Genomic DNA, 23,929 nt, shown 5'->3' on the forward strand with positions numbered 1-23,929 from the left:
ATGTCATAATCATCTTTAATGTCATTTCCAAGCATTCACTTATGCTAATCAAATGTCTGCACATATATATAGAACTTTCATCATACATTTGTACAGCACACCACATAATTTCACATTACGGAGCACAATCCAGACAGTTCTGATCCTTTCACCACTGGTGGCAGTACTGTGAGGTTTCTTCCCACCAATCTAGGTTTCAGTTGCACAGGTTCAACACCAGGTGGAGGAGGTTCCTCCCCATCTTCCCCACCTGCTGCTTCCTCCCCACATTCTTTGGTGGCCTCAGCAAGTACTGGACCATGTCCATTATCAGTACTTTGATCTGTGGGCAAAATTTCTACATCTCCCTCGCTTTGGGATTCCTTGGCAATCACAGAAGGAAGGGTTGTAATGTTTATTTTAATCTTACCAGGGATAGGGCCAGATGTGATTTGTGGAGAATCTTCAAATTTAACATTGCCATCAATAGAACATGCTACAGCCGCATATGTTGTGTCAACAGCTGGGGCAGCAGGCTTGACGTCTTCCTCCCCTCCAGTTCCTTCCTCAGTTTCCTTATCTTCTGACTCAATCTTGATCTCAGTTTCAGGTTCTTTATCTTCAGTTTCCATGGGTTCCTCTTTTACTGGAGTTGCATCCAATGGAGGTTCAAGTTTTACGTCCTTTAGCGGGTCTTCAATGTCACCCACCTTTTCATCAGCATTTCCTTCTTCAGTTTTAACTTCCTGATCTAAAAAAGAAATGTAAATTACATCAGAAGAGTTTTATTTTTGGAAGAAATATGAAAAACTGAAATTACAATGAGAATTCAAGCCCATCTCTTTCAGTTGAGCACAATCAATGACCCACAACAAACCTTACCTATACTATGGAGAGATTGTCAGGGCAAGACAGAATGGTGATAGTTATGTAAAGACTTGGAAGGAAAGAGTGCACACAAGGTGCTATCGGTAAGTTTCAAGATTGCTGTTGTAACTGCCTTGATGAAAAAAGAGAGGGTAGGCCAAGGCCACATTTCTGCAAGCCTATTGTGTCAGTCTGCTACGTGACAATGCACTGTTTTTATGTGGGTGTTTTTTTTTTACTTAAAATTGAGCAATGTGTCTGCATCAAGTTTCACATGAAGCTCGGTAGATCCACTTATCAAAACCCATGAAATGCTCTGTGAGGCTTTTGGAGAACATTCTTTTTTATCTCTTAGGATCATAGTGGGTGACTTAACATTGGATTTACAGTTATGATCAAGCAACAATCGTTAAGAGTGGAAGAGCCCACAATCACCAAGAGCAAAACAGGCATGGTAGGTCTGGAGTTCAACAAAGAGCGCCCATTGTTTCTTTTTTCAACATGAAGGGGATTGTTCACCATGAATTTTTCTCCTAACACTACAGTCAACTCTGACTATTCCTGTGAAACTTAGAGACATTTTAGAGAAAATGTGTGACAAAAAAAACTGGAACTTTGGTGCGACCATAACTTGCTCCATCACGACAACATGGTTATCATTCCCCCACCCTCCCTACTCTGCAGACTTGGCCACCTGCGATTTCATTTTTGNACTTTTATCAATCTCACATTTAAATTTTTTTTGTGTACAATCTCTGAGCTTCATATTTCCACTGTGATCATCATTAAATCATGCAAGAAGACACAGAAAATGAAAATTAATGCTGAACTTGGTATTTTGTACCACAGAAGTGATTGCAGCTAGTAAATACTTAACTGCTATTAAATTATCTGGCAGAAAGCTGGACCAATATCAGTAAAATACATATAATTTGCGGAAATATCTGTGTGACACTATCTTCTTTACGCTAAAATTTATGTTTTGTACTCTGCAAAACAGTGACTTGAATATTAATGTTGCCTGGGATATGGTGCCAGTAATGTGGTAGAAGGGTGCCAATGTTTGGAGGAACTATATTCACTCCTCTGTCCTGCAGAGGAAAAGCACGGTCCTTTAATATGGCACTTTCTACCACAGTATGTGGTACTGCATCCTAGAAAGCAACGATCTTCATATTCACCAATGTGAAAATCTCAGAATGCTTCTGCCTTTGTACCACACATTACACAACAAAATTCCCTTTTAAAGAATTTCTAAGGGATTAAACAGAGGAAATTCACCATTCAGCTATTTGGTCTGGCACCACAGGAACTGAACACTAAATGTTGGGTTGCATGCACAAAGCTCTCTCAATAGGTTACTCCTGAATTACCTTAAAGGTAAGAGAGAAAAATAAATGACTACTTTAACACTGTCAAAAGTCAGTGGGATAAGGAGATGGCTTTTCATCAGATAATTCTTCTGGAAATAATCCCACCCCCTATATCCGAAAATCTTAATTGCCAGTAGTTAAAGAATCAATGCTGATTTCTTGGGAACAGTAAAAGAAACAATCAAGACCTGCTATTGTGCAGGAAAGATACCACAGGTGTCAGCAGTCTATTACAGTTATAAAACAAACCAGTTTAATGGATGAGTAACATAATAATGGATTCTATACTAATATATTCACAACTTATATCTGACACATGATTAAGTTATATTTAAGACAGCTAAAAAGATTCATATTAAAATTTTGGGCACCTAAGCCCTATAAATTAAATCATGCTAATACACTCTTATCAGTTCTACAAAATGTTTTTTTATGTTACATTACATCCATACAAGATATCAAAGTTTCCATTTAGTTGTTTTTTTGTTTTTTTTTTTTTCATTTTCTGACAATTCAAATACTGGAATTAAGCTGTATGTCTTCATACTAATGTGAAGTGACACCTGACATATATTATTGCACTTAACTTACCATTCATTGATTCCTCTTTGTTCTCATGTGGAACTGAGGTATTCATCATTTCTACATCACCCTCTTCTTTGTTTTCCATCTCATTGCCTGTATTAGTTTCCTCCTCTTCATCTTTAGTATCTTCGGTGGCATACTGTTCTTCTAGTGACATCTCAAGCGAACCCTACAATATAAAATATATTTATATTACCAAAACCCTCATGAACAGGTGTCTGAATAATAATTATACAGCATTTAAAAATGTAATAATAATTTCTCCATTATTCTTTTAGTGTGAATGAAGTATATTAGTATGTTAAGAAAGTCAGCATACCAAAAGAAAATGTGAATTATGCGACAAAAATTCAGTTTCACTATGTTACACCACTCACTCACTCGCTCACTCATGGAACTGAGATGTTCCTGAGAAGCTGCCAACTGTGTAGCTACTCAAGAACTTCCCAGCATTTTATGGAACCCGAAGGTTCATTACCCTTTTCATAAGAGCTCTTGACTGGTCCCTATCCTGAACCAGATCAATCCCAACCTATCTCCAAGATCCATTTTAATATAGTCCACCCACCTACATCTTGGTCTTCCTAGTGGTCTCTTTCCTTTAGGCTTTCCCACCAATATCCTATATGCATTTGTCTTTGCCCCATTCGTGCTACATGCCCTGCCAATCTCATCCACCTTGACTTTATCATTCTAATTATACTTGGTGAAGAGTACAGGTTATGAAGCCCCAATTATGCAGTTTTAACAGCATCCCATCACTTTGTCTCCCTTCGATCAAAGATTCTCCTCAGCACCCCGTTCTTACAAAGCCAGGACAGTGTAGTTGGTATAGCAACTGGCTACGGGCTGGATGACTGAGGGGTCAGAATTTGCGTCCCAGTGGGGATTTCACGTCTCCATGTCAGCCAGACCGGCTCTGGGGTCCACTTAAAACTCCTATCCAATGGGTACCAGGGGGTAAAGCGGCAGGGGCGTGAAACTGACCACTCACCTTCAGCTAGTGGATCTATACATCCACTCCCCCACATACCTTCAAGGCATAGTGCTTAATTAGCTAAACACAGGGACACTTTAGTTTTCCTTTACCTGTTCTTAAACACACTGAGCCTATGTTCCTCCCTTAATGTCTGAGACCAAATTTCACACCTATACAGAACCATGGACAAAATTATAGTTTTCTATACTCTAATTTTTATGTTTTTAGACAGCAGATGAAAACACAAAAGATTATGGACCAAATGGTAGCAAGCATTACCAGAATTCAGTCTCCTCTTAATTTCCTCCTGAATCAGCTTTTGATTTGTTATAGTCATTACCAATTATCTAAACAGTTCCACATTTTCGAAACATCTGTTAGCTATCTTTATGTCACCATTTTGCCCTGCATTCTGGTGATGAGACAGCAACATATCTATGTTACACCATACAAAAAGTTGCCAAAATAATATGAAAGTATATTTGAAAAAGTTAAAAATTTCTTTAGAACTGGCTGTATGTATGTTGTGATTGATTTAACCAGCAACTCTATTTTCTCAAATAATTCTGCATCCATGAATATGATGTGGACCCCATTTCTTAAGGAGGATGGAGGGATGTGACAGGATGTCTGTTTCCACTACATTACATGTCATAAGCATAAATAACAGAACAGTTCCTCTACATATTAGATTACTGGAGCCTGTATCAAAATTGATTTCAGACCTTTAATCATTGTCAAATTTATAAATAATTTGTACTGAACAAAAATTCATAAAACCAGAAATCTGAACCAGAATTCATGACACTCACAAATCCTAAAGAAATGCATCCATAGCACAACAATTCTGTGTTCAACCCTCTTACTGCATCTAGATTTTCTATTCATGAATGCAAGCGCTTCCAATGTAAAATCAGTTCAGTGATTCTCAGTTGAGGTGATACCATAAAAGTAACTTTTAATTATCTTCAAAACTGTAAAATTAAGAAAGAATATGCTGGGCATGAAATATGTATTTAATTTTCCTTAATTTCTGTCGACAAATGTACATCTTAATGAAAAGCCAAAATTCGAATTTGTACACGAACTTTAGTGAAATTTCCCAATATTAAATAAAAGAAATTTAAGAACCCTTGAGCCACTACATGCACTGCAAGCAGCTGGAGGAGAAATAATGTGAACCTAATGGGCACACTTTTGCAACTTACTGTGAACATGGGGGGGGGGGGAACACACAAAATAACAATTACTACTACTACCCCACCTGTGTGTAAATGTCAGTATGTTCCACGATTATATGATAATGAATCCATTCCTGTAATTACATTATATTAACCTTACATGACCAGAGTAGCGATTCTAAATCTCTTTAAGTTCTATGGTATTCTACTTTGGGTGTAAAAGATTATCATCTGGGAATACCTCTAATCAAGAGTAACGGTATTAGTAGTGAAAAATGCAATGCTTAGCCAGGTGGACCACATATATGTGCCACTGCAAAAGGTGATGCATGTAAAGGTGTTCTGATTTTCACATGCAAACGCCTCTATATACACTTTTTAGGAGGCAAGAATATGATGTCTAAAGAATTACATTATTATGATTTCCAACTTTCATCATCACCTCAGAGACATGTGATACAGAAAATGGTGATAAGATTCTGTTTTTAATACCTCTGACAGGATAATGATAGACTGACATAGCTGAATTTTGGATGAAATAAAATTATGATTTTTAAGTTATATATGTAAGTACAATAATTTAAAATATAAATAAAGGCCAAATATACTGTTCAACCTTTATCACAAGGGCATCACACAATCTGCCAGCACATGCACTCGTTCAGGAGGTCTAGTGCTAAATTTTTTACAATATAAATTCCATTACTTTGATAAAATGGTAAATCAGTCCCTTAACTAATTAAGTGCTACACCACAAAAAGGTATTGGGGAGTGTATGTACAGATCCACATAATCTTAACCTCAGCACTAATTACAGGTCAGTGGTCAGCTTCACACCTTGGCCATTTTACACCCAGGGAAAAAGAGCCCCCAGTACCCAGTGGATAGGAGGCTGGTTGGGCCCCAGAGCCAGTCTGGACAATGTGGTGGAGAAAAATCTTGCCCTTATTGAGACTTAAACTCTAACCCCTCAGCTGTCTAGCCTGTAACTAGTTGCTACACTGTGTTATCCTGACTCATAAAAGTCAATTATGGCAAAGTATAAATCGAGTCACCAACACCATAGTAGCAGGAGATTTAAACTGATGGATGAAGATTAAGGTTGAATTAGGAATTTCCCAATTTCAAAATTCCTAAACTAATGAAAGATCCAATATCAGAATAAACATCTCAAATACTGACACAGAATTCCATATAAATTGACATCGTATTATTTATAGGTTAATCCAGTTTAGGGCATATTATATTACCCCAACATTCAGACGTGCATTTAAAGGCAATAGAATAAAGTCTTTAAAAGTAAGTGTAACATTATAATGAATATGCTAACCTTGTAATCATCATAGCAAAGAGGGTGATATGTTTTTCCGTCTACCCTCAATGCTGAACGTAAGTGCCACTCTTCTCTTTCTTCATTATAAAATTGTTCAAATTTGTCATGGCATACAGCACAAAATGTGTCGTCAGGATTTTCTCCAGCGCAAACACTGGGAACTTCTTGTATCTCTTTTTCTTCACCTTCTGCAGCCTGCTGGGTTTCAAACCAGCTTTGTGCTGAAAATAAAGAATTACATACCAACATTATAATACTTTTTGATATGTAATAATGCAAGTTGATGCATGTTCCATCATTTTCTTTTAGTCTATCTCCCTCTCATCTTAACAGTCGTCACCTGCACAGACGAAGCGTTAAATTCCCTATCTTCAGCTGCAGCTCCTTACTGCTATGGCCAGGTCTCAGTGCTGGTAGTGTGATAACATGGTTTAAACCTAGACGTCACTAATAATAAAGAACAGAAACCAGCATGAAGCGGGTAGCAAACAGTTCTAACTGATTCATGCTAGCTTCTTCCTTGCTTTATTTTCTGACCCCGAAGATGGAGGCAACACATTCTTTCAGAAAGTGGGTTGACTTTCGATGGACTACGTGGTATACTTGCCTCCCAGAAGATAGGACTCTTTATGAAAACTATGATCTTGTGGGTTGTAATGCAATGTGGTTTGTGTCAGAAGAACAGACTGCTTCCAACTTCAGGATCAAAGCAAGAAACAAGCATAAGCAGGCAGCAAGCTCAGTCGTTGCTTTCTTGCATGACTCACTCTTCAACCCAGAAGACGGAGAGCAGTGTGTTCCTCTAAAACACTGAGCTTTCCCTGAACTGCAGGGTTACAACCCAGAAGACCAAAAATGTTATCTGATTGCTTAAATTCTCTTTTACACAACCTACTTTCCGCTGAAATTACTGTACTGGCCTTTTTGTACTAATGACTTTTCTAATGAAGGTCACCATAAAAACTAGTTCTGTCAGTTATAGGCATTCCAGAAGTGAAGCACAAGCATGCAATATATCATTCAACTGAAATGAAAGTAAAGTAGTCAACAGTTTGAATGAGTCATTTATTAAACTACTTTTAGTTGATCTGTACCCATCACTAAGTCAGAGGCTAGGAAGCAGCAGAAGCTGGATGATGTTTTTTTAAAAGAAATCATGGCCAGCAGATTCACCAAACACCTCTATAGAGAAATTTTACCATTAGTGATCACAAATGCAAAACTTCAGATTGCTGATTGCTTCAATCAATCCAATCCCCTTCTCTCCCAATGCAATAACTTGCTTCATCATCAACAGAAGCAACCTTCACTCCATATACCTCAACGATTCACCCATCAGAGCACACACCTATCCATTTAACAGGCCATCTACCATGATAACAGTGAATGTTAAATGTTATTTTATTATTAATATAACCTGTTTCTGCCATATAAAAATTATTAAACAGTGTTTAAAATACATGAATATATTTCTTGGAGGGTGGGGGGGAGAGAGAGGACTACGCCTCAGGACAAATGGGCAAGTGGTGCAGGTTTTTTGCACCTATTTAGAGCACATTATGTCATCCTATTTCTCTACAATGTTCAGAATTTTTTTTTTTTCCAAAGTAAATAACTATAAACATAACTTATTCATACTGGAATTATAAATGCTATTACTATAAGAAAGAGGATGTATTATACAGCACAAGACAATCAATCTTGTTGGCCAAGAGTACTCTCCTACCTTTGCATGTCTCAGACATTTTCATTTATTCTTATAGGGAAACTGTATTCAATTTATGTTATATCACCCCTACTACAATTTTTTTTTTTATTTCTGAACACAAATGTTGCATAAATCAAGGACTTATAGCTTGCTATGTTACCACTTTCCATGAATAACACACTATTAGGATATATTGGGAGCATGGAGAGGCTCTAAGCTGAACAAAAATGCCTATTTTTTTGGCTTCATGACCTGGCAACCTTCGCCCCATCCTCAAATTCATTAGATACAAATTGCATATCATACCTCTCTCCTCCAAGTCTTCAATTTCTTCAAACTGGATCCAATCTGAGACATCATAATACCACTTTCTACTCTGAGCTTTGCGAGTATTGTCCTTGTCACGCCTGTTTTGCCGGAAATGCCAATCTAAATGTTGGCTGTACTTCATAGTCTGTTCCGGAGGGAAACGTACCCCACAGGAACTACACTGAATACCAGAGTATAGGATAGCCACTACACCAGGCTGACGTCTAGAAGTAAGACAATGATAACAACAGAGTTAATAATAATACAAAACCAATCAAGAAAGCAGAATTCAGAACCTGATGCTTATAACAATTTAAGTCTACTGCATATCAGTCATTCAGCAACATAACTGTTTCAAAATGAGGACATAACAAGTTTAAATGGTAAATACTTACAATTTCAATGTTTCAGGCTGCCCGAAGTCAACGGCCTTTATAGACTTTGCTTCTTCCTCCTTTTTGCTATCTGCATCAGATTTTGCGGCCTGTGGAACAATTCCCGTTGCCACCAGCCTCTGAAATAGCTCAGCTACATTTATTTCAGCAGGAAGGAATGGGATGTTGCTTAGCCCAGCACCATGTAATTGTGCCTCTGGAACACCTATCACACAAACATTTTAAATTACCACAAACTGATTTAAAATTACCACATACCGACTGTCAGCACAGTAACAATTGTGTCACAGGGTGGTGTGACCATGTTGCTGTACATACCAGGTACTGAGTCTGGAACCTGAGTGGGCAGTTCCTGGGGACCTGGCTGACCATCTTGAGAGCTCTGTTCCACCTGGTAACCAAAACCTGATGCTGGTGCCATCATAGTTGGCATCAAGCTCATCAACATTTCCAGTGGCAATTGGCTCTCTAAGGCATAAATGAAACAATATTTCAAGATAAAGAAAGCAATCTTCTGGGATGTGGTGCCGTGTAGATATTGTGTTAACCAATGTTTCGGAGCACATGCTCATGTTGGTTCTCAGCTCATGGTTTCCTTTCTTCTTCTACCCTGAAGATGGAGGCGATACGCTCCTCTGAAACGTCAGTTAACACAATATCTACATGACACCACATCCCAGAAGATGGCTTTCTTCATAGTCACCGCTGTGAAAATATCAAATCTTTCATAACATTTCAAGACGCCCTACGTATGGGGAAGAATTGTCATCCAAACTATAAAGTCCTATTAAATAAGCAGTATAATGATAAATGTTCCCCATCTCATGTATTCATCTATATGGATTCTTAATATCTGAGAAAAAGTGAAAGATGTGAATGACATGAAAATTATTTATGATAGGGTGGTACGTGCAATTTCTTGCATAGGCAGAAGTGTTTGATTATGGTATTTTCAGTATGAAAAGAATGCAGGATATATGCCAGTAAATAAGAGAACTTACAAGATGAACACACCAATGATAGATTATTATTTTAAGATCGTTTGTTTCTTTGGTTATTTGGTTATGCTGATCAGTATATAGAAATTATGTATGTCTGAATGTAAGAGGGTTGGTACAATGATACACTGATTTATATGACTGAATAACTTAATAAAATGATCTCCTACATGATACACCAACACAATTCACAGTAACTTTGATGCACTGAAACAGTCAACTTACGTGGTCTATGTTTTTGTTGTTGAATAGGAACAGGTCCTTTCACTGCATTATCTCCATGGAAGTGTCCTGGTGAGTTTGTTACATGTTCAGTCTCATGAGGTAAATCTCGGTCCCTGTTTGCACCAAACTGTTTTCTCAGACCTCGTCCACCTAAACTGCCAGTAGCTCCTGAAGAACACACATACAGTGATTTTTCATTATTTACCTGTAGTTTATTTAACTACACTGTCAGTGACTTGGACTATATGATGTTGAATGATTGGATGATAGTAAATAATGAACTGTGGAAGGAAGTTACCATGCCATAATTTAAAGTAATATCCATCACTGGTCTAGAGTGACTGAATAAAATCATGACGAATCTTGGTTGGGATCGAGTCTGTTACCATTTGAGCAAAATCTGCTCAGTGAAAATATAATGAATCTTCATTATTACAACAGCTAGCAAAAGAGTTTGGAAAAGTTACCAAGCAGCCATGAGAGCAAGAAAACATGTGAAATCTTAATAATTTATGCACAATAAGAGTATTTAGACTAACAACAGCATATAAGGATATGTTCCTAGATTAGCACAAAACAAGTACTTACCTACAACAGGTAATACAGGCTCATGTCCTTGTGAGAATCTGCTGGATGCATCATTAGAATCATCTCCACCAAAGGTAACGGTTTCACTGTTTTCGTTCTTCGGCCGAGGAGGTGATGGCAAACGACCACCTTCCATATTAACAATGCTGACATATCCAGGCCTGATACCACGCGGTAACACGGTGAAACGTATAAAGTGCTTCTTGCCACGAACAATAATGGGTTTTGGAAGTCCACCAAATTCAACTTTGATAGGCTGTCCATTAATTAACACAGTCGACAAAGCTTCGACAAAATGAAGTACGTGGGGTTTATTCTCAATGTCAAATCTGAAAACACAACAAAAGAAAATGCTAGTTGGTTAGTGTATAACAGCATGCACAACACCATTGCATTTATTTGCATACTTTATGTACTGCATCCCAGAGTTCTTGAATTATTGGGCTTTTGGACTTTGTCCAAACCATCGTCAGAAGCCTTTATAATGTACAAGAATTCTTGGGGTTCTAAAACTGGGGTATTTGGACTATGCATGAAACTTTCCAAGAAAGTTAAATTTATGGGAAACATTAAGCTCAGCTTAAGAAATGTAAATAATACAATGATAAAGTTACTGTTTCACAACCATCACTTAAGAGTTTGAAGCTTACAGACTAACCGCAAAAAGAAATATGGACCACATGCTGAATGACAACAACACATACAATATTTTAAGAACCCATACATTTTCACCACAATTGCATTCATAATCATGGAAAAGGGAATAAAAAATTAACGTACTTTCACATAAATAAGGAATGCATACTTAATAAGGTAACACAAATTAAAAAGTAAGCAGAGTATTTAATAATTTTATATCCCTAGCTCTTCAGGAAGTGGTTATATCAACAAATTTTCAGATTTCAAATCTTCGATTATCTAGGAAGCGGAGGCGTGCCTGCCTGTCTGCCCCCCCCCTCCATTTTTCAACGATTACCTAAATTTTGATAACAGGGCAAATCCATTCTTTTCTCATATATCAAACACAGTTTGTATGTTTGCTTGTGACATCTGCACTCAAGGGCACAGTAGTACCTCTCAAATGTCTGGCAATGATGTTAATCACTAAAGAGCATTTATTACTAATCACTTGGTAACATACTGTAGTATGATGGCTGAATAGCCAAATGATGGTATATGTAGATGTGTCTAGTCACTAACACATGACAATATGTAATTATTTCCACACCTGTAATTTCAAGTATCAAAGCCAATGCATGTGTATATATGTCTGTTCAGGTTCATAGGACATGGACCTTGATGAAGATGTTGAAAGTACCCCCCAAAATCCAAGCAACCAGAATTCTCATGGAACCAGCAAAAATTTTGAAGAAAATATACCACCATTTTTAAAAATTTACTTTAAAAATAAATTTGCAAGGTGCATATGTTCACCAGCCATGCAGCAGCCATTCGGCACACATTTTGTCAAATGTAAGGAAAATGTGATGCCATGTAGTCTAAGTAATGTCTTTCAATAGAGTTTGTTTTGCCAATAATATAATGAAACAAAATTTGAAATCACAATTAATGTATCTAATTTATTTCATTATCAGACATACTTATATGGTGACTTCATATTTTATTATGTCTATTTGAAATTAAATTAATTAATTAAATTTAAAAATAAATTTCCAAGGTGCATATGTTCACCAGCCATGCAGCAGTACTCCCTGAGGTCCTCCCTCACACAGAAGTCATTACACTTGCAGTGATGTGTGATTACAATAAAGGTTAGGTGAATCTGTGATAGCATTACAGTATACCTTCTGTTCCATGCTACAGCACATAAGAAGACTCCCATGTAAGAACCAAAGTGAAAACATTCTGTTTTGTATTTCAAATATGAAATGGAAATATTAAAAGACTGGAAAAGGCTGAAAAACACATGACATTTGCATTCTGGAAGAGCATTCCCATGCAATCGGCACACCCCCATTCCCCATACAGGTTGGATAAGGAGATTTACTGTAGTATGTAACGTGGCCAATATTTTTCACCACTCTTCTCCTGTAATTTCATGTTTTGGGCAATGTCTACTTAACTGTTCTAACACAAAAGGGAGACAAATGAATTAGGGCAGATCAGATGATAAAAGAGCTGGGAAAGGAATATGGGAGAAAGAGACAGAGTTACAAAAGTTTATGGAATAAGTGCAGAGACTTTCTGTTGAATATAACAGCATTATGTTAGTGAACATGTTAGCTCAGGTCTTGGGAATGGCCAATTCAATTTCAATCAAAATGTCGAAGTCTCATCAGATGTGATAATAACACAAAGTATTGTGCATTCTATTCCATGATTATTTTCTGTAGTACACTTTAAGTACAACATATCACAGAATATTCTTTCACAACTTTAATACCCTCAAATAATATGGTGTTTCAATTTTAATATTTAAATACAAACAGAAGCAAGTTCTTCATTATCTGGCAATTATAACATCAACGCTTAGCCAAAATAATTAATACACCTTGGGGGCAAGGGGGGAAGTACAAAATTTTAGGTTGCTTCAGACCACACTGAAAACACTATTATTTTAAGGTTTAGTTTGCAACATGTAAGATCTCAATGCCATTAGCAACCATGACAATACTTAATAAGTACATAAAACAGAATACTTCTTTAAGAATGCCCTCTTGTGGGATGTGGTACCATGTAGATCTTGTGTGAACCAATGTTTCGGAGGAACGTATCTTCAGGGTAGAAAAATCCCTGAGCAAGGAACGAGGGTCCTACACGGCTCCACATCCCAGAAGATGGCATTCTTCAGTCTTTGCTGCAAAAACCTCAAATCCTACATAAAACACTTTTTACTTTTCTTGATGAAAAGTTTATGAATACCCAGGAATAATTACTGAGAAGGATCTAGATACACCATCCATGTATTTTGTCAAATGTAAGGAAAATGTGATGCCACGTAGTCTAAGTAATGTCTTTCAATAGAGTTTGTTTTGCCAATAATATAATGAAACAAAATTTGAAATCACAATTAATGTATCTAATTTATTTCATTACCACACATACTTATATGGTGACTTCATATTTTGTCTATTTGAAACAAATTTATAATTTCATGTATTCACTGAGAATAGACTGAATCACAAATAACACATGCCTCTACAAGTAACCTGAAATTAATTTCTATTTATTTATTTCAAATGTGCAACATAAAGCACTTACCTTTGTGGTTTGGCATCCAAGAACACAGGTACCATAGTTTTGGCATTAATGATTAAATTGATCTTGCCAGCGACCAGATCTGTCCGCTTCATCAGGCCAATTTTAACTTGAGGAGGTGGACCCTCCAATTTGACAACATGCATCTTCCCATCAATTTCAATCGTAACTGGAGGACCACCAAAGAAACATTCATACCACTTGCCATCAATATATAGTTCACGAGTTGGTGCACCAAGTCGTATCCTGTGGATGAAAACATTAGGTGATCTTAAATACAATCAACCACGTATAATTATGTATAATTAGGAGGGGGAAGGGAGAAAAACTCTTTCACACACAGACTGAAGGTATGGGCAATCTCCAGTACAACAGGCGTTGTGGTTATATTTCAGTTCAGATATAACAGCTTATTTAAACTTGCTTCTATAATTCTGGTGGCAATATTATAACTCTGATGGAAACGTCTGCAATATACAATATTAAAATTTGATACTGTAACCACATACCATGGAAAACAATACCTACAAAAACAAAGACTTTAATAAAAGCAACAATGAAGATGTTAATTACTAACCTGTGAGTACATCCATCAATGATAAACTCTCTGTATGTATCATTCAAAGAACAGAGTATAGACTCTCTCTCATCAAATGTGACTGTTCGTGCACCTCCCTGGAAACCGATTTCTCGTGGATCGTCCCATGCTAGCATCACTACAGCGGTGTCACCGTAGAAACGTATTTCCCTAGGCACACCGTCTATATTAATAGTCCTCATTCTATCCTGTGCTATGAGCTCGAGAATCATAGGATCTGCTGGTGGCAGTTCATCATTTCCACGTGCCTGCTGCTGATGTATCTGCTGCTGCTGCAGCAAAGATGGAGTAGGTCCCCGAAATCTGTTATCCGAACGGCCACTAAAACGTGACTCAAACCTAAAAACGAAGAAAAATACTGGTGAGAAACTTGAGTTCATGTATATGCCTGTGGTTAAATAGAACATAAAGAAATACAGTTTTACTGAAGAAGAAACTTTAAATACTTCAATTTAAATCACACTTTCTCCCCATTTCAGACTATATTCAACATTTACCAGAATGTAAAGGTTAAGTTATCCCTGCGCTTAATTAGTTAAGCATTATGTCATGAAGACATATAGGGGAGTGGGGGTACAACGCCGCCTTTCTTGCCCTTGGCACTAGATGGAGGAGAGGGGTCAGCTTCGTGCACCAGCCACTTTATACTGAAAGTTAACTTACCTATCTACATCACCTTCAAAAGGTGTACGACTCTGAAACTGTGGTCTCCACCGGTTAACTCCACCAAAACTGTCAACTGGTTGAAATTCTGGTCCTGAAGTTTGGTGAAAGGGGATGCCTTGTCCTTGACTTGGGCCTGGATTAAGCATACGGACATGAGTGCCAAGGTGACCTTGAGTTAAGGGTACTGAGTTTGCACTATGTGCACTGCGTATCCATGGATTAGGTGCATGGTCCCAATGACCAGATCTCATGTGAGGACGTCCAGCATCATTCCATTGTGATGGTCCAGGCTGAAATTTGCCTGGCATGGACAGCTCAGAAGATGATGGCAATGAGGTTGTAAGATTTCTATGCTTATGAAGTACTGGGAATCTCTCATCGATGTCTCCAAACCTGGCATCTATAGAGGAACTACCTGCAACAAAATAATGGCATATAAATTTCAGTTTGAAATCATCTGCATTACCAACTTCTGTGGCATAAACCTACAATTATTCCGCCTATTCACAGGAGGAACGTTTATGTACTTGGCTTGTGGCCAACCTCACTGGAATCACTACAAGGACCAAATTCCACACTTGTCACGTATAATCAAACTCATCATCAACAATCAATGTTTCTCTGGCATTCTAGGCAGACAAGCACACTGATCATTTTTTAATTCTTACCAATGTGTGGAAACATACTTATTTGGTTTACATTCTTCAGACTTTTACTTTATTTCATCATTACACATCTTGGAAACATGCAATGAGATAAATATGTCCTCAGACTTCAAGACAACTTCTAACACAAGCAAAATATAAATAAGGTGACAATGTTAATCATCCCAATCCCCAATATATATCGTGAAGGCCTCAATGAAATAAACTGGTAACTGGTTATACCTAATGCAGTTCATGTTACAAATGACCATACCTGATCAACAGTCATCAACAGAGAGCATACTCAGCAACTAACCAAAAAGAGATTTTTGACTATGTGAAAATAATATTTCATCATCAATCCACGTGAATATGGTAACAAATCTGTATTGAAAGATAACTGTAACTATACCTTGTCTATCATCATCTGCAATGATTGGCGATAAATGACCGGTTTCCCCTGCACGTCTTCTTCTGCTCCGTTCCCAGTTCTCTTTATTTTCCTGCTGATCTCGTCTTTGTGCTTCTCTTAACTTCTGAACTTCATTTAACTGAATTACCTGTAAATTTTAAATACATTGTAATAGCACATCATATAGTACACTTTCCATTATTACACATTTTTTGGTTCCCAATAGTTACTGTTAACAAAACTGTTTAAAAAACCCTACTTTAAGTCTCAACCAGCATAAAACTACATAACCAGAATGAAGATATTATCAACTACTTCAATTCTGGGATGTGATACCAGGCAATCTGTTAGATGGTTATAAATGTAGCCCCTGCTGGTGTTTTGCCTTTTCTCAAGGATACTGCCTTGATTGGTGGTCCTATCTCCCCCCCCCTCTCCTTAATCTTCTTCTGATTTCTCCTTCTATCCCTCTTCTGCCACCACAAGCTCTGTTCGCATGCTATTCTTCCATAAAAGCTGCCCTTTATGAGCCACTGTTTTCAAAATTTGTCTCCCCCCACCCCCGAGTTCTCTCTCACCATCCTGTAGCTCACTTAAAGCCATTCATTTTTCCAGCCCCTCTACTCTTGAAAAGGCATAATTATGACCTTTCATTGTATTGCATTACTATGCATTTGAAGGAGAAAGCTCTAGATCGCATTAAGTGGAGGAACTGTTTCGGAAGAGACTGTGGACCTGTCGTCTTGACAGATTACTGATGAATGAATGAAGAAACTAACAAATTTTTCAATGACTGGACCTGCTCATTTTCCTGGAGCAGGTTTATATTCCAGTCTCCACAGATTATTAATTTTTTCTTGTTTTTGTGTATTCTCTCAATGAGATTTGAATTTCTTCAAAAATATTTTCACATCACCTTGAAGTGATCTGTAAATACATATCAATACCCATTTAAATTTTTCAGTTTCCACAAAGTTTTTTTCACTACTCAGTTCATTTAAAAACGTGACTTCCCTTACGTTCACCTCTTTGTTTACAAATATACATGATCCACCACTCTTATTTTGCTTTCTACAAAATTTATTAACCAGTTTAAACTTATCTATTTCTACCAAGGTTAGTGAGAATTCATCCAAACAATGTTCTGTAAAGCACAGTATATTTACATCCTGCAAGCTAGAATTTAAAAGTACTGTCAATTCTATGCGCTTATTCCACAGACTCTGAACATTATGGTGTAAGATTGTAAACATATTATCTTTTAAATTCCCTCTCGCTTCCCGTTTACTTAAAGTGTTACTTATGTTTTCCCTTGTTATTTCCATAAAAAATCCGGGTTCCTTTTCTTTGGAACATTTGAGGGTCATTTTACATGGGTTTATATAGATACATAGATAATACAGGAAATGACATAAATTTACATTAGAACTGGTTATCACGAGAGGCAGACCCTATCCAAATTATACAGCTTTTGTATTAAGATAACTTTCTGTGTAATATTACAGATTATACTGACCTGTTTCAGCACTGTATTATAATGAGAAAACGATATTGTGCCATTTTTTAGCTGTTCATCAGCTTCCTGCATGATCATATTAACATTGATATCACTAGCATCATCAAATAAATGATGCCTCATATCTGTATCCTCTTCAACTGCAGTGCTGAGGGACCGACGCCTTTCTCCAGGATCATCTAATGGGAATACAAAATTCACAATCATCATCATCATCAACTTTATGTGCAGTATGTACTTGCAACAGACTCTTTCATTGATCATTTCACTAGTTTTCTGCCAGAAATAAACAACTTTTCTCAAATTCTATGCAGTTACAAAACCTGCTGTGAGTGAGGATTTATATGACTCTAAGCTTACCAGTCAGGTATTCCTAACATAGAGGTATCTACAATGCTATTGCAAGGAAGGTTCAACAGAAACTCAGCCACTGGCAGTTACCAGAGATCTATTAGGACCAGACTCAAAGTCACTAACATATTCAGAAATGCAACCTGCCAAATCATAAAGCACTCAATGTCTCTAGTGACATACTGGCTATATAAGGGTGTACAATGTTATGCAAAACAATGGACTATCTTGTAAGCTGTTGTCCTTTTGAAGCTTCAGCTTTAGTACTGAGCTTGTGGGCTTCAGATTAACCTCCATTATATCAAACCATAAGCTAAACTCTGACCCAATGAAAGACCAAAGCTATTTGCTCAATAATAAAATCAATTCTTTAGCAACTACCAATAAAACCTCCGTCGAGTGTAACAATATATATTCTTGTCACCATTTCCTCACATTTGCCTTACATGTTTCGGCTCACAAAGAGCCATCATCAGAGGCATCCACAACAAAAATATGGAAACACTTGCACTGCTCAACAATCACAATATACAGTTTTTTGTGGAAGATGTTACACTTATCGGAGCGTAAAACACAACAACATCTAGTACCCCGAGTGCGGGNTTCTTTAGGTATTCATTTTAAGAACTTCCTTAAAATGTTCTACTTTCCCCTTTTAGACCGTCATGTTTTTTTCCTACAAACATTACTCTGGCTTTGGAAACACAGCAAGAAACCTTAATATTTCATAAATACAGTACAGTTTTTGGTTATCAACTTTTCAAGAACACTCTGTTCAATGGGGCTAGCTGGCCATGTCTCAGAAATGCAGCATTACACATATTAATTTCTGTGCATAACAATCCAACTAGTCACTTAGAAAAATATGTATTGACAAGTTCAAATGCAATTACATACTTTTTCACTCACTTATCTGTGGCTGGCAATCTACTAGTGCTTTCTCCAGCTACCATGATTGACCAACAGAATACACTTTAAGCATGTAGTTCTTTTCTCTCTCATTAGATGACATATGCAGCTATCCACTGGAAGTCCATGGATGTGTAGATACCTTGTTATTAATTTCCTCACTATGAAATACCGTAAACTTGCAGTATACTATAAAATGGCTAGGAGCTATGCCAGCAGCAAAGCATTAATTAATCTTTGCCCATGCATCATATAGGTTCATGCTAAGTTACAAGGAAAATAGACCTTAGTATATGTCTCAATACAGTAGATCCTTTGAAAGTTTGGACACAAAAACATTATTACCCCCCCCCAATAAGATTCAGGAACTTATGGCCTGCAATAAAGCAATTATTTGCAGAATGTTCACACCCTACAATATATGGAAAGTGGAAAAACGTGGGTATGATTATACTCCAATGCTACATTAATGCACTGATACTTTCATACTTATTGGAGAATTAAACTAAAATTCAGAAAAGTAAATTATATGTCAATCTGTTCAAGCCTACCTGGCAACTTGTGATAAAGAAGTGGTTGTCCAAGTTTATCAAACTTTCCACTACTTCTGTGAAAATTTGACAATCCTCTGTCCCTGGGATTTCCATATATCATGTCTCTTCCTCTTAGTTGTGAACTGGACCCTAGAGTTGAACTACGTGATTTTTGTAGATCAAGTTCGTCACGACCAGAACGACCCATGGGCCGCAATGGAGATTTATATGTATCTGGTTTCTTCTCCTTATATTTTGCCCAACCTCGAGACTTCAGTTCACTTTCACAATTCTCTTTACCATCGTCTTCACTAACAGATTTGCATTCATCCATGCGGACTTCAGACTCCACCCTTTCTCTCTCAGGTGATGGCTGCTTTAAAGATGAAGTAGTGTTCACTGAACTATCCTGAGACGATGCTGATGTTGGAACAGGTGAAGATTGAGATATTACTGGAGGTGGGGGTGGTGATGGAGGTACAGTCTGCATGACAACTGGTACATTGGGAGGTAACTGTCGAAGATCAACATCTTCATTTCCAAACAACCTGAAATTGAACCACATTAATGCTAAATTATTAACATGAACTTTTAATGGTTCCACCAAAAAAGTATTGAGAGCATTTGGTATACTTTAGAATATTTGTATTATAATGATTCATATATGGGAACTGATGAAATATGACTGCTTGCCTGATGTTTTTTGACTCAACAAAGCGGTAGGCAGAACTTCATGACAGTCACATATCAATGACTAACAGGGCCCCTTTCTCTAGGATATGAGACTCTCTGAGAAGTAAGCTATATCTGATACTGTGGTTTGAAGAAGTGTGTACTGTAACTATATATACCGTGGCATATTAATTAATCACAAAACTTTCCTGAGTATCCTAAATTCAATTAAAATGTCATACACTTCTGAAACTGAGTAAGAAATACGTGTGGCAATGCAATGTACTTAACCTTAAGGCACCAGCTCAATAAAACTGATTTGAATCACTGTGCCTGAATCCATATTATCATTAATAACTTCTCCAATATATGATTCTCTAAAGGTCTGTGACAATTTCTGTTCATAAACACTATGCTAAATGCTGTTTCAGAAGCTGGATCTACTTCCATCATCAGGTGTAAGTGGGGAAAAGGCTCTTATTCAGCTTGGCCTGTAAGGAATTAGTCTCAACCAGCAGGCAAAGTGACTGCTGTCTAAAACCAATAATTTCCACCTAGCTCATAATGATGTAAGTATTCAGATCTGCCCTCTATAGTGCCTCATGCCTTCTCATGGCATGCAGTTTTCACTAAAATGCATCTGGGACAATGTTACTACCGACTGGTTTTCAACTGTTCCTTTCAGTCCTAACAGGCATATTAAGGTACAGTACTTTAAATTTGGCCATGATCACCTCCTTCTACATCCTTTCCAATTCATTACTATCATCCAAACATCTGACACTATATCCAATGTACAGAGTGGCTCAAAAGTCAGTTAACCTACAACATTCTCTTCTATTAAAGGGAAGGTTCAGATTTAAACCTGCCAGTCAATTTGCAGAACAGTGTCACAATGCTGTGAGTCGTACACTAAACAAGGAGGACCTTATTTCAAAAAATTATGTAAATTCACTAATGAATATGAAGAAATTTCTAATATGCTTTAGGGAACATTTTACTAACCAGTTTGGTTCTGTGTCACACGGTTTATGGTGCAGCCTGAGATACTGATATCATTATTAAACAAACTTTAAAGAAACAAACATGTTCAGATGCTAATTAACTTACTCATCAAATACTTCTGCTTTTGTTTTCTTTGGTGGTGGCTGCTCTCCTCTTTCCGTGGATGAACGTTTCCTACTAGGTGACCCAGGAAGATGACGCAAATCCACATCCTGATTTGCAGCTTCTACAAGTGGTTCTGGATTATAAAAATGATTAAATATTATTTCAGAACACAGGCAGACCAATGAGGAAAAACCTGCTCTGAACACAGTGCCACTTTACATCACTATCCTGCTACCACAGCTATTCAAGGTACATACATGGTTCCCTGCAGCTGTGTCAAAATTGTTCCTATAGATTTGTTAATTTGACATGGCAAAATAAATAAAAAGCATGAACAATTTACATATTCTTTTATGTCTTCATCAACAGAAGACGATGTCTTTACCTGGTAGACGATGTAAAACTGTATCCTCTGTTGATGTAGACATAAAAACTGTTTCAAGTTATTTATTCTGTCTTATTACCATACCAAGTTACAAGACTTCTTGAAACAAATGTGACACACTGAATGCTAAACTAATAATGCACATCTGAAGGTTGTATATATCAACACAAGATATATACTTTTACATGCTTTACCAGGTAATATGTACCTTCTATTCATGTAGATGGAAAACATTATATGAACTGTATTAATTAAATACCAGAACATGATACAATTAAAAACATATTAATCAATGAATACAAATTTGCTTAGAAGAAAATTCAATAGTATAAAACGAACTACAGGAAACGAGGAATTACTGAAAGTGTAATTGAAATTTAAGAAAATTACTTCACAATAATAAAAAAAAATCCAATGACATAAATGGTTGGATTACAATTTAAAAAACTAATATGAAATGCATAATTTAATGCAAAAATTAAGTTTATTTTGAAATTTTATTTTATAACTAAGACTGTGAATTAGTCCTTCATAAACATTCAAATCCTAGTAACTCATACCAAATGAAGAAAGGTGTCTTTATGTAACATTTCTCTAATCAGTTCAAATAAATCACAACCTATTCAACTGACATTAAAAAAATGTGATTCCAACTTATTACTTTATTCTTGGGGGTAAAGGGCGGCCACTGCGTAAGGCTGACAAACCTACTGCCATCTATGAGCTGATTGTCTAGAAAACATCTCACAACCCTATGGACCTCCACGGGCTCTTACAAGGATACCTTTACTTACTTTACTATTACTTGTGAATGAGATACAGATTAATACAAAGTTATTACTCAACATTTTTGAGTGCTGATGGAGGCTAGAATTAGCACCACCAAAGAGAATTTTGGTACCCCAACACTAAACTTCCAATGGCAGCATGGGCAAGCAAAATTAAGAAATATTAATCTTCTGAAGCCAAACTTTCAACTGTGTTATTTTGTAACAATCATCATGGCATGACAGTTGTGTAATGTGTATAAAATAAAAAAAAATGCAGAACTATATCTAAATTGTGCTTCATTAAGATAGTGTTCCACCACATTCCCAAATCAAATAAACTATTGAAATAAGAACTAAAATCCAGTTATTATGTCATACAAGGAAGTTCTGGTTGAAAGAAAAATGTTTTTCTATAAACTTGATATAAAAACTGTGTATTTATCCTGTCTTTCTTGGCAAGAACCACAACAAACTAAACACCACTGTTAGACAAATCTGTGCACTGTCATGGTCATTACCTCCCAGGGACTGAGCTTTTCATGTATTTCACTGCTGCAGGAAAATATTAATGATACAAATGATTTATTACCAAAATAAATAAATGAAAATATGGCCAAAATGGTCAGCTGATCTGACAATCAAAAGACCATATCAACGAAGTAACTAATGACTTATAAGACAGATCTCAAGCCTGTCAACACACATCTCAAAGTTCTTATCTTACACTTTAAAATTATATCCTTATTTTCATAAATAAGCTGGGATAGTGCAGTCAGTATAGCAACTGGCTACAGACCGGACAGCTGAGAGACCAGAGTTCGAGTCCTGGTAGTGGCAAGATTTTTCTCCTCTCCACAATGCCCACATTGGCTCTGGGGCCCATCCAGCCACCTATCCAATTGATATTGGGGGCTCTTTTTTGGGGGTAATGCAGTCAAGGTGTAAAGCTGACCACTCCTAAACATGTCTTCATGGCATAGTGCTTAAGTAGTTAAGCACAGAGAGAACTTCACCTTCTTTTTAAATCTTACTCATTTTCATAACAATGGTAATACTGTAATAATAAAATCTCTTTAATGGATATATCCAAAAGTAAGGCAAGGTACTTGCTACAGTAATAGCAAGTACAGTGGAACCTCACTTAACAAGCACCTCTCATAATGAGTAATTCACATAACGAGCAAAACAAATTGTAAATAAAATGACTCGCTTAACAATTGACATATTGCATAATGAGTGACAAGAGGGGAAGTCCCAGATTGTGCGCTTGCTACATCAGTCTGTGTTTAGCATTCGTTCCGCTAACATCTTAGTGTCGCTTGTGGTCACACATTTTTCCAAACTTGTGTTCAGACATATCATTTTTTATTTTTTTGTGCAAAGTTTAACAACCCTTGCAAAAATGTCCCTGAAGAAAATCCACAAAAAGACAGCCCATAAGAGAATAAAAATAACTGTAGAAATGAAAAGTAAAATCATTGAAAAGCGAGAACGAGGTGTGAGCATGGCTGATTTAGCACACACATACAATCGGTCTACGTCAACGATTTGGAGTTGCATTGTGTTTCACAGCAAGAAGTTGTGGAGGAGAGTTTGTCAGAGGAGGAGGAGGTAACAGCAAAAC

General features: G+C 36.9%; 2 protein-coding genes across 7 annotated transcripts in view; one reads left to right on the top strand and one right to left on the bottom strand.

Moving 5' to 3' along the window:
• The window catches only part of LOC111867247 (probable asparagine--tRNA ligase, mitochondrial), a 28,198-nt gene extending 6,910 nt beyond the window's left edge, over window positions 1–21,288 (top strand). For 2 of the 3 annotated variants that reach the window (XR_004513313.1, XR_004513312.1), the window contains exons 4-5: window positions 20,472–20,609; window positions 21,236–21,288. Coding sequence is in view for 1 of the 3 variants with exons in the window: in XM_023856921.2 (XP_023712689.2) it covers window positions 20,472–20,537 (66 nt within the window). In the remaining 2 variants the exon portion in view is untranslated. Of the gene's footprint in view, window positions 1–20,471; window positions 20,652–21,235 lie in introns of those variants that run through there. The other variant, XM_023856921.2, reaches the window with a different exon arrangement.
• Window positions 64–23,929, bottom strand: part of LOC111867245 — a 42,967-nt gene continuing 19,101 nt past the window's right edge. For 2 of the 4 annotated variants that reach the window (XM_033752607.1, XM_033752605.1), the window contains 15 exons: window positions 21,151–21,283; window positions 19,387–19,916; window positions 17,576–17,754; window positions 16,060–16,207; window positions 15,001–15,418; window positions 14,317–14,676; window positions 13,743–13,985; window positions 10,521–10,849; window positions 9,933–10,100; window positions 9,028–9,177; window positions 8,710–8,914; window positions 8,312–8,538; window positions 6,295–6,518; window positions 2,811–2,973; window positions 64–730 (listed from right to left, as the gene is read on the bottom strand). In XM_033752607.1, coding sequence (XP_033608498.1) covers window positions 111–730; window positions 2,811–2,973; window positions 6,295–6,518; window positions 8,312–8,538; window positions 8,710–8,914; window positions 9,028–9,177; window positions 9,933–10,100; window positions 10,521–10,849; window positions 13,743–13,985; window positions 14,317–14,676; window positions 15,001–15,418; window positions 16,060–16,207; window positions 17,576–17,754; window positions 19,387–19,916; window positions 21,151–21,283 — 4,097 coding nt within the window. In that variant the 3' untranslated portion in view covers window positions 64–110. The remainder of the gene's footprint in view (window positions 731–2,810; window positions 2,974–6,294; window positions 6,519–8,311; window positions 8,539–8,709; window positions 8,915–9,027; window positions 9,178–9,932; window positions 10,101–10,520; window positions 10,850–13,742; window positions 13,986–14,316; window positions 14,677–15,000; window positions 15,419–16,059; window positions 16,208–17,575; window positions 17,755–19,386; window positions 19,917–21,150; window positions 21,284–23,929) is intronic. The other 2 variants (XM_033752606.1, XM_033752608.1) reach the window with 2 other exon arrangements.

Source organism: Cryptotermes secundus, unplaced genomic scaffold (assembly GCF_002891405.2).
Source record: "Cryptotermes secundus unplaced genomic scaffold, Csec_1.0 scaffold1250, whole genome shotgun sequence".
Taxonomy (NCBI): Eukaryota; Metazoa; Arthropoda; class Insecta; order Blattodea; family Kalotermitidae; genus Cryptotermes; species Cryptotermes secundus.